The sequence below is a fragment of the Sceloporus undulatus genome, chromosome 6 (genome assembly GCF_019175285.1).
Source record: "Sceloporus undulatus isolate JIND9_A2432 ecotype Alabama chromosome 6, SceUnd_v1.1, whole genome shotgun sequence".
Lineage (NCBI taxonomy): Eukaryota > Metazoa > Chordata > Lepidosauria > Squamata > Phrynosomatidae > Sceloporus > Sceloporus undulatus.
Genome location: NC_056527.1, coordinates 560,421 through 571,058, shown reverse-complemented (window position 1 = coordinate 571,058; position 10,638 = coordinate 560,421). Strand labels below are relative to the sequence as shown.

The 10,638-nt window shown below is 54.4% G+C and overlaps 1 protein-coding gene across 4 annotated transcripts; it reads right to left on the bottom strand.

The window, feature by feature from the left end:
- Nucleotides 1-554: 554 nt before the first annotated feature.
- Nucleotides 555-10,552, bottom strand: ABCB8 (ATP binding cassette subfamily B member 8). Of its 4 annotated transcripts, none has more exons than XM_042475923.1 (15): nucleotides 9,857-10,383; nucleotides 8,652-8,964; nucleotides 8,185-8,334; nucleotides 7,931-8,025; nucleotides 6,842-6,947; nucleotides 6,537-6,698; nucleotides 5,919-6,004; nucleotides 5,420-5,591; nucleotides 4,631-4,782; nucleotides 4,501-4,534; nucleotides 4,127-4,263; nucleotides 3,062-3,156; nucleotides 2,611-2,744; nucleotides 1,613-1,760; nucleotides 555-986 (listed from the first exon to the last, which is right to left on the bottom strand). In XM_042475923.1, exons 1-15 carry the CDS (start codon nucleotides 9,976-9,978, stop codon nucleotides 706-708), a joined length of 2,187 nt encoding a protein of 728 aa, XP_042331857.1. In that variant the 5' UTR covers nucleotides 9,979-10,383; the 3' UTR covers nucleotides 555-705. The 4 variants fall into 4 exon arrangements, with proteins under 4 accessions (XP_042331857.1, XP_042331855.1, XP_042331856.1 ...); XM_042475921.1 differs by lacking the exon at nucleotides 9,857-10,383 and adding an exon at nucleotides 10,422-10,552 and having other exon boundaries at nucleotides 560-986; XM_042475922.1 differs by having other exon boundaries at nucleotides 561-986; nucleotides 4,631-4,736; nucleotides 5,494-5,591; nucleotides 9,857-10,116.
- Nucleotides 10,553-10,638: the final 86 nt, after the last annotated feature.

The window sequence follows — 10,638 nt, the reverse complement described above, 5'->3', positions numbered from 1 at the left end:
TAGTGTCTGGATCAAGAGAAGTAATAGTGCCACTGTATTCTGCTTTGGTCAGGCCCCACCTGGAATATTGTGTCCAGTTTTGGGCACCACAATTCAAAAAGGACATTGAGAAAGTGGAGCCATGTGTCCAAAGGAGGGCGACTAAAATGGTGAAGGGTCTGGAAACCTTATCCTATGAGGAACAACTCAGGGAGCTGGGGATGTTTAGCCTGGAGAAGAGAAGGTTAAGAGGTGATATGATAGCCCTGTTTAAATATTTGAAGGGATGTCATATTGAGGAGGGAGCAAGCTTGTTTTCTGCTGCTCCAGAGAACAGGATCCGGAACAATGGATCCAAGCTGCAGGAAAAGAGATTCCAGCTCAACATTAGGAGGAACTTCCTGACAGTGAGGGCTGTTCAACAGTGGAATGCACTCCTTCCTCGGAGGGTGATAGAGTCTCCTTCCTTGGAGGTCTTTAAACAGAGGCTGGATAGCCATCTGTCAGGGATGCTTAGATTTGGATTTCCTGCATGGCAGGGGGTTGGACTGGATGGCCCTTGCGGTCTCTTCCAACTCTACAATTCTATGATTCTACGTTTAAGGCAGCAGAAAGGGAAACTGATCACACACCAAAGGAGCCTGGGTTCCAAGCCTCGGCTGCAACCCCAGCACTGGCCTTTCTTAGGACCCACTTTACCTGCAAATACTGCAGTCATTTTGAATTTCACCTACTGCCCCACCTTTGCTCACTTACCTCAGCCACCCGGCCCTTTGAGAGGACCACAATGAGATCAGCATCCCTCACAGTGCTGAGGCGATGAGCAATGACCAACACGGTGCGGCCGGCCACTGCCCGGTCCAACGCCTCCTGGACCACGTGCTCTGACTCAGCGTCCAGGGCGCTTGTGGCCTCGTCCAAGATCAGCACTTTGGGGTTCTTGATGAGGGCCCGAGCGATGGCCACCCGCTGCTTCTGGCCTCCAGACAAGGTCACCCCCCGCTCACCTGGCAGGAGAGAGGTCAGGATAGTGTCCCACGGTAGAAACCCCAGGCCAGAGGAGGAGGCTGCAAGGTGGGATGGTCCTGATCCAAAATCTCTTTGAAGGGATGTGTCCCAGGGTCCTCTGTGGTGCGCATACATGCCACAACACGCATATACTACTTTTCACATTAAAACATGTTGCAGCATCACGAGAGATCTCTAGGACCAAGAGGCCCAGAATTGGACACTAGGAAACTTCAAACTGGTCAGCCAAGGAAGATGAAAATAATTGGCATAAAATGTCCTGAGACGTTGTGGTACCCGTTTATAACCTAGGTTGAACCTAGAATTACTTCATCCATGTGTCTTCCACCCATTTAGAACAGCAACCAGATGTTTATTACTGCATATTGGAGCACCAGCCAAACATCTCAAAAAAGCCTAAAAGTGCTGGAGAAATCCTTGCCAAATCTGCCGTTTGTAAGGATGGTGGGAGAAGTGGAGAACTCTTTTCAGGGGAAGGTGGGCTGGAGGAGAGGGGAGCACACAGGGATAAAGCATGAGACGTAACCAGGGCAGTTGCAAAAATGAACCATAACCTCCTTTTCCCAAGCTGCTCCCCCTCCTGCTTCCCTCCTGCTTAACTCACCCACAACGGTGTTGTAGCCATCAGGAAAGTTGCGAATAAACTCATCCGCGTTGGCGAGGCGGGCAGCGGCAAAGATCTCAGCATCCGAGGCACAAGGCTTGCCGAAGCGGATGTTCTCCATGATGGTTGTGCTGAAGAGCACCGGCTCCTGGGGCAGGAGAAAGAGTCAAACCTGAGTCAAGGAGGAGATCCAAGCCATGGGAGCACCTCCTGCACCTGCAGGGCAGCACAGAGGGAATTCATGCCTTTTCTCCAGCCCAAAATATGACTCCCAGAAGAGCACCAGCAGCTACTCTTCCAGGTCAGACTAAATCTAAGTGACAGCGATGTAGCTCCCAGCGAGCCAACTGATCCAGGAGAGCTCTCAAGCTGCAGGAAACTGGGGCGGGGGGGGGGGGGCATAGAATCGAGTTGGAAGAGATCCCAAGGGCCATTCAGTCCAACCCCCTGCCATGCAGGAAATCACAATCAAAGCATTCCCATTGACAGATGGCCATCAAGCCTCTGCTGACTCCACTATCACTCTGACACTTCCACTTTTGAACAGCTCTGTCAGGAAGTCCCTCCTAATGTTGAATCTCTTAATGTTAAGGAGTAGAGGATGCTGGGAAAGAAATGGCCAGCATCCTCTACACATTGCTGAGCGTGGAGGCTCCATTTCAGGTGTCACAACCAACAGTGACAGGCAGACGTACCCAGCAACTCCCTTCAGAAAACCACTTACACCACCCGCCCGCGGCCACTTCTATGGCGAAATGTGCAATTCAATCTTTTGTTTGCTTAACAGCCTGCAGGTAATCAAAACACCATTCTAGCATTTGGAGCAAGAGAGAAATGCTTTGTCTTCCAATTCTGCAGGGCCTGCACTGTGTCCCCATCAAATTTCTACCAGCCTAAGCAGACCCAGGCTTCTGTGGGTAACTTTCCGTGCCACACTTCCTTCCTTCACACACACACACACACACACACTTTTTCTTTCTGCCCCACCTGTTCCTCACCTGGTTAATGAATCCAATGATCTCCCCACGGAGCCAGGAAGGGTCAAGGGTACAGATGTCCCGCCCATCCAAGAAGATTGCACCCTCCGTGGGCTCATAGAACCTCTCCAGGAGGGCTGCCACAGTTGACTTCCCTGGGCAGGAGACAGGAAATGCCAGGATGAGCCACAAAGCTATTCTCTCCACTCTGCCACCCAAGTTGCTAGACGGCACCCAAAGGCAGGAGCAAGAGAACTAGCACAATGAGGCTGGAGTTCAACAGTGTTCAGCAAGACTTGCTGGTGAAAGGGTTGGGCATTACTCAGATGAAAGAGCAGACCAGACACATGTCTGGTTCTCAAAGCAAAACACACTCAGGCGCACACTCAAGTACCAGAGCAGAGGGGGAAGTCCCAAAGCAGCAAAGCCTTTGTGAGCTTGGCACTGGCAGGAGAAAGGGAGAGCACCTCACCTCCTCCAGACTGCCCCACGATCGCCACCGTCTTGTTAGCAGGGAGGGTGAGGCTGAAGTTTCGCAGCACCTGGGCGTCCGGCCGTGTGGGATAACTGGCAACGGAAAGAAGAGACCAGATCTTGGGAAATGCTCAACAGCCCAGCTAATCCAGAAACTGCTCAGTTTAGTTCATCAAGTGCTTGTTGGAGATGAGACAGAATACAGACTGCCAGACACCACTATCAGAACACAGCAGGGCTGGAGAAACTGGTGCCTTCAAAACCCATCAGCCCTAGTTTGCCTGGCAATGGAGGGGATAATGATGGGTGAAGTAGCTCATCAACATCTGGAAGGACCACAGGTTCCTCAGCCTTGAGATAAAGGCTTCCTGGGGACATCAGGGAGTAGAACAGATAGACTCTGAAGGTGTTGGACTCTCCTTCACTGGAGGCCTTTAAAGAGAGGCTGGATGGGCATCTCTCATGAGTGCTTCAGCTATGGGCTCCTGCATGGCTAAAGGGGGCTGGATTAAGTGGCCCCTGGGGCCCCTTTCCTCTCTCTGATCTTGTGACATTCAGGTCCTGGCAGCAGATGGAGGACAAGGAACCACAGGAAAAGATTTGTGCCCAGCATGGTCTGGAACCATATTCGCTGCCTGTATGATCACCTATCAGAACTGTGGCACTCATGTTCGGCACAAGAGTCAACAACTTAGGAATCTCTGAAAAAATGAAGCAAATTCTTCACTCTTTTGGCTATGAAGATAAGCTAGATATGGGAAGATACTGAGAGATATCGGGGTGGAGGGGGGGGTACTTCACTGATTTTGACCATTTCAGTCACACACTACAGAAAAGGATAATTTGTACAAAATGGACCAAATCCATACTATACGAAGAATGAATGATGGAAAGCTGTTTTTGGAAATTACAGGTGTTTGCCTTTTGTCTTAATACATGCTCTCCCATCTCTCCCAAGCCAAATGGGAGAAAATCTACCCTCTCCCATCTTGCCCCTCCATCCTGGCAAGGACTCTGGTCCCTGGAGACCTGTCCACTGGCAGCAACAGCGGGAGTCTCTCACCTGAAGTTGACATCCTGGAATTCAATGTGCCCACTCAGCATGCTGCAAGCGAGCTGCTCTCTCTCACACACAGGGATCTCCGGGGTCAGAATCATGAATTCAAAGACACGGGCCCCAGCACTCATGCCCCGCAACACCTAGAAGGGACCAAGAGTCAGGCTGTGAAGCAATGGGGAGGGGGGAATCTCAGAAAATCAACAGGCAAACATTTGCTCTTTCACACTGAACTAGTGGAAGAAAGATTACTCTCCACTGGCTGCATCCACACAGAAAGTTTCTCCCGTGTTTGATCAGCCCATGACTGTGTTGAACGACTGTTCTGTTCTCATGGAGGGAAGAGGGAACCGCTACAGCAGGAAGCCTATGCCACGTACCTGGCCAAAGAGGATAGACATACTGGCCATGGATCTGGAGGGACACAAGCAGAGAGTCTGTCACAATTAAAGCCAAGCTGTTTGGCACTCTGTGCAGGTAAGGAAAGTGGGGGACCTGTTTGGATCTTACCTTTGCACTGTTTGGGAAGACACCAAGAAGGACATGAGGTCTCCAGGCGTTATTTCTGCTCCAGCCATGAGGGAGCCACCCACAAAAATGGTGCCCAACACAATACCTGAAGAAGACAAAGCAGCTGCAGGAGATAGCAATGATGGAAGAATCTGGGAAAACATAGGAAAGGGAAGGAACGGAAAGGAAAGGGGAATGGAATGCAGGAATAGAGTTTTTATGTTTTGCTGAAGAATCCAGGGTTCCAGGGCAGACCCCAGCCTCAACCATGTGCTAAAAAGAACAAGATACTTGGGTTTGTGTGGAGACCTCCAACAAATACTGGACACGAAGCAAAGCCTCAACTGCAGGAAAATGTGGCAAGAAGGAAGAAAGGGCAAAGCCAGAGACACTGCAAAGAGGTCTGATTTCCAAGTCAGGGACCCAAACTGGAGCTGCTGGGCAGTCTGTAGAGAAATTCTTGAGACACCCAGAGCCACTGTGAGGGGGCCCAGGAAGAGGCATGCCTGATAGCCAACCAACATTTTCCTTGGGACTTTTCACTGCGCACAATAGGCTCACAGGTGGCCCTCCCTTCAGCACCTGGGCTCCATTCCTGGCAGAGAGGATTCCATTGCCCCCTGTGCTGTTGGGCTGGAATCCCTGGATGATCTTTAGCCCCACAAAATCAGCCCTATGGACACAATTGTCTGAAACAGTGTCTGCACCAGGATGGCCCAGGAAACAACAGCCACATCTACACTCCTTCCCCCCCCCCACCCCATCACAAAGACTCACATGTCAACACACCTGTGGGCAGAGCACACAGGCAGGAAAGAGGGTGGGGGGTCTCAGGAGGCTGGCAGAACTCTGCTCCCACTCACAGTTGAGGGCCACATTGGAGAGCCCCTGGAAAAAGGCAATGCCCAGCCCCAAGTTCATGTTGAGGCGGCTGGAGTGGTCCACCTCTGCTGAATATTCTCTGCAAGGGAGAAAGGAGAGCATGTGAGGCAGCACTCCCACTCAGAATCAGCTTCAGTGCCCGCCTTGTGCCACTGACGGGCAAATCCATGATGTGCCACAAGCCCCCTGCCCCAAAGGACAGACGGGGCCACACCACAGGGAAAGGCCTTCTGAGCTCACCCGCACCCCTCAGCACTGAAAGAAAAGCAAAGGAGGGGCAACTGACTGCTCTGCATCACCCCCCCCCCCACAGCTGTTGGCCCTCTCTTGAGCCAGAGGATCACCATCCAGCCTGGTCCAATCCAGGAAAAGAGGGGCTGGGGAAGGCTTGTGGTGGGGCACTCACTGGATCTCTTTGGTCTCCATGGCAAAGGCCCGCACCGTTCGAACATTGCCCAGTGCTTCATCTGCCACGGCCGTGGCCTTGGCGACCTGCACCCAAGAGAGGAGGAGGAGTAGTAGTTGATGTGTCAGAGTGGCCATGCCCCTAGGGAGCATCAAACCCAGCCAGATGCCACATGCAGTGTGACAGGGATGCCACAAGTAAAAGGACATGGGACTCAGAACCAAAAACCTGTCCTGACCTTGTTGGGAGGGGACTGGTTGACCTGGGAAACACTCTCACATAGGGACCCCGCACCTGCGGGTGAGAAGGATCCAGCTCTCTAGCTTACAAAAGCAATGCCTTCACAAGAGCCCAGATTTAACAAAGAAAGATAACGTATGGTAGCCACTTTATGTCATTGGTAGTGATTACTATGACCAATTAAATCGATTCACCTGTATGCCTGAAATCTTCAGTTTGTGAGAGGGTGGGCTTTAATGCCCCACATGACTCTTTCCCCTCCCTTCAGCTGGCAGAAACCCTACCAGACCCCAAGGATAGTGAAGGAAGCGCCTCCCCCCCCCCCGGTCTGCCTCCCTTTATGCCACTGGTAGACCACCCAGCCTGGGCCACACTTACTTGCTCTTGGGCTCGGCGGGAGAGCTTGCGCAGAGAGGCGCCGAGGAAGGCGCCAATCCCCACCAGGAAGGGCATCACCACGACTAGCAGCCCTGTCAGCTTGGGGGAGATGAGGTAGAGAGAGACGAAACAGCCCACCGTCTGGGTGAGGCTGCGGAGGCCCTGGGGGCACAGAAAGGAGGAGGAAACCATGAAGGCAAGAAAGGATCCTTTCCCATGACCCCCAGCCAGGCTCCACTTCCTTCCCAAAGGACCTTGGGCCCCCTGTTCAGTTGCTCCCCTCCAAACCCTCTTGTCCTTCGCACCTGAGAGATAACAAGCTTGAAGGAAGATTTGAATTCCTGGATGTCGGCTGTCAGGCGATTCACCAGCTGCCCTGTCTGATTGGCGTCAAAGAAGGCCACCTCCTGCCTTTCCCCCCAGAATGTATTTATTACAGATTTATTTTAACAGTACATTAAAAGGTATAAAAAGTTAAAAACAAAGAAAAACAAAGAGAAAAAGATGACTTCCAAGCTTCCTTTCAGTAGCTACACGTACTTACATTTACAACTGATCATACCTCACTCTCTAATATTAACACAACTTCTCTTCTTTCCATAGTCTATCCTTTCCCATAATTAAAACCAAGAGTTACCAAGTCATCTTCCTTTTTTTCACACAAAGTCCACAAGGGACTCCCATTCTTTAAGAAATATCACTAAGGACTTCTCCCTAATCAGCCTCCTCCTGTTTCCAGGAGGATGGTGCCAGAAGAGAGACAGAAAGACTTCCAGGCCCCATGGGACCAGCAGGAAAGCTTGCACCACTGGGGAAATCCCAAAGGGCCGCCACTCCTGGCCCTGTGAGCGCCCCTCCGCCTGACCTCCTCCTGCGGCTCCTTATAACATGTCTGCATCTGCAGCTAGGAAGGGAAAGGTCCTGAAGGGACACCTTTGCTCCCCATTATGCTCCCACAACCCCCCAGGTTGGAAAAGAAAACATGTCAAGAATGTTCTGGTAACAGCCTTAAGTGGCTTAATCTAATTTAGTGATGTAGTGGTTTGTTACACAGCTGGTTCTGAGTCCTACAGTTTAACTGGAATTAAGACTAGCTGCTGGATTCTGTGGAACTGAGTAGCCACACATGGGCCCACACTGCCAGGGGCTGCAATGGGAAATAAATAACGCTGGGCTGGTTTGGCCAAGACTGCTCCACTCTTCTGGACAATCAAGGCTCCTCCGGGGTGCAGCTCACATCTCGCTCTGGTGTCTTCATTCCCATACAGAGGGCACTAGCCACCACCAAACCCTCTTCTGCCATCAGCAGCAACCCCCCCCCACCTTCCTGGCAAAGGTGGCCTTCCCTGAGCAAGCCTTCCCCTGCAGTCTCCCTCCGACCCCAGGTGAGTTACCTGATTAAAGAAGCAAAGAGCTGTTTGCGCATACTGTTGGCGACCCTCTCCCCAATCCAGGAGAGCAGCAGGATGTATCCAAAGGTCATCACCCCCTAGAAGAAGGCAGGGAGGAAGAGAGTCACGTTAGCCACAGAATCCCATCTCCATCCCTCCACCCCAGGATACATCAGCACCTGATTCTGACCCTGGATTAAAGGGCAGCTGCCCCAAAGTGCCCCTCCCACATGCAACACAGAGCATCTGAAGCTCACCTGGAGGCCATAGATGGTCAAGAGGCGCAGGGCAGGCTGACGCACCGCACGCAGGTAGTCAGACACGCGCATGTGTCGTGCCACCACATTCACCATCTTGCCCAGGAGGAGAGGGATCTGGACATTGAGGAGGGCAGCTCCCAGGGCAAACTGAGGAGAAAAGCAGGAGGAGAGCAGCGGTCAAAGGATCAGGGAAGCGAAGGAGGGGCACTGGGCTTAGAGCTCTCATGCTGCTGCCTTTGGTTCCCCAATTCCTCAGGGTCAGGTTTTGCTCTCCCCCTGTTTTGAGCCTATGGAGAGATGCTCTTCTCTCCTGACTTGGCTGGCATTTGGGCAAACTACGCGGGCCTCCCTGCGCATGTACACGGCCATCAGTCTGTTTTGTCACACCTCTTCTCACCCTTTGCATGGGGCACAACTGTCCCTCTCTTCAGGAAGGAAGAAAGGATAGAACGAAGGATGCTCACCAAGACAGCCGCTGTCAGTGCCAGGATCTGCGGACGCAAGAACTTCCAGAACATGGCCCAGTTAAAGTCCGGCTCCTTTTCCACCACCGGCGGAGGGACGCAGATCATCTCCACCTTCTTGGCCTCCTGGCAGAAGACCCTGCTGCAGAAGCCGGCCCCCAGCCCCACCAAGGCAGGACCAGCCAACGCAGCAGCCAGCCGGCCCAAGGGGCGGAGGCGGCGGGGCAAGAGCAGCAGCAGGGCGGGCGATGGCTTGGCCAGGCGTCTGGGAGCCTGCAGGAAGCAGGAGAAGCGGGCATGGCTGCCTGAATACCTGAAGGAGGAAAGGAAGGAGAAGGGAGAAGAGAAGGGCGATGGAGCCGCAAGGGCCTCCAGCCCTCCTCAGTATGGAGCCATTTCTGACCAGAAGGTTGTTTACTGGGACTGAAGGCAGCACTGATCCGGAAAGACGACACGCTGCCCAACAGCCTGGGATTCTGGGAGCTGGAGTCCAAAACCCTTCAAGGAGCACAGTTTATTGCCAGGGAATCATTGGAGAATACTTGCCTTGAGGGAGACATTGGGGAAAGACTTGCTTGTCAGTATTCTCCAATGAGTCTCTTTCTGGGCAAGTATGGCTTCCCTGTGGCTGTCCTGTCTTAGGGTTTTCTTGGCAAGGCTTCTTCTGAGGCTGAGAGAGTGTGGCTCCTGGCCTAAAGTGGCCCGATGGATTTCCAAGCCCTGGTTCCGGCTCTCAGAGCCCAGTTTGACCGTCTCCCTGGCCCTAAGGCTTCTGCTCTGAGGCAGACAGAGACCAGATCCACAGAGTGCCCTTTGAGGGATCTTGGATCTTTGAGGGATGCCGGCCAATGGCCTGGGATTCTGGGAGCTGGAGTCCAAGATGCCCTTAAAGGGCACAGTTAATCGCCCACAGAGAAGCCATGCTTGCTCCTAGGGCAGTGAGCCCCAAACAGCGCCCTGTAAGAGTTTTGGACTTCATCTCCCAGAAGCCTCAGCCATGCCGGCCAATGGCCTGGGATTCTGGGAGCTGGAGTCCAAACTGCTCTTTAGGGGACCGTTCGGATTCTACGACTAACAGGGCTCTCTGTCTCTGTCTCCGGACTCGGCTGGCTCCCGCCCGAGTGCGAAAGGCAAAGCGCAGGCCAGCCTCCCTCCCTCCCCTCAGGCGGCCTTTCTTTCCCGGGGTGCTTTGCGCGAGCGGTTACCTAGCAACGAGTGGGGCGGCGGAGGCGGGCGCTCGGCTGGCGGCGGGGGCCCGGGCCAGGCGCCACCCGCCGCGTCCCCCGCAGGAGAGCCCCGGGCGGCGGAGGAGCAGCAGCAGCAGCATGGCCGGAGGGCGGAGGACGGGGCTCGCTCGCTCGCTCGCCGCCAGGAAGGCGCCTAGGCCTCTCAGGCCGACGCCGCTGCTGCCCTCGGCGCCATCTTGGAACCGTGTCCCGGCGGCCCAGAATGCTCCGCGCGGGGAGGGGCGGGGCGAAGGGAGGACGTCACTGCGCTGCTGTGCGTGCGCGCCCCCGAGGCGGCGCTTGGGCTCTGGCTTCTGTCCCTCGCCCGCTTCTGTGGGCCCTTCCTGAGGAAGAGGAGGGGCCCCCGCGGAAAAGGCCCCGCCAGAGGGACCCCGGGGGAAAGGGCCCAGAGCCGCCAGGGACCCCTGCTGCTTCGGCTGGGCAGCCCTCGCACCCCAGGCCCAGGCCCAGAATCCGCACCCAGCGCCACAGGAGCCGTGGCCTCCCCCGGCCTTCCCTCACGGGTTCCTTTGCACTGCCCTACCCCGAAGGGCTGTCGTGTTGCACCAGCATCACCATCGCTGCCGCCTTTGCACCGCAGCATCCCTCCGCCGAGACATCAGCGCACAGCAAGCGGAGTGGCCCCCTGCGCAACGTCCCCTCCGCCACAGGCGCATCCTCTCCCTGCGTGACGCCCAACTCATCTCCTGCGCACTCGCCTCAGCGGCGGCATCAGGAACAAGTGAAGTGGGCGACTCCGT

What these genes read in the sequence shown, in the direction of transcription:
- ABCB8 (XM_042475923.1), bottom strand. Translation starts at nt 9,978, where the DNA reads ATGCTGCTGCTGCTGCTCCTCCGCCGCCCGGGGCTCTCCTGCGGGGGA. An exon ending in GCCGCCCCACTCGTTGCTAG is followed by an intron (nt 8,965 to 9,856) that starts GTAACCGCTCGC and finishes TTCCTCCTTCAG; the next exon opens with GTATTCAGGCAGCCATGCCC. An exon ending in TGGCTACAACACCGTTGTGG is followed by an intron (nt 987 to 1,612) that starts GTGAGTTAAGCA and finishes CTCTCCTGCCAG; the next exon opens with GTGAGCGGGGGGTGACCTTG.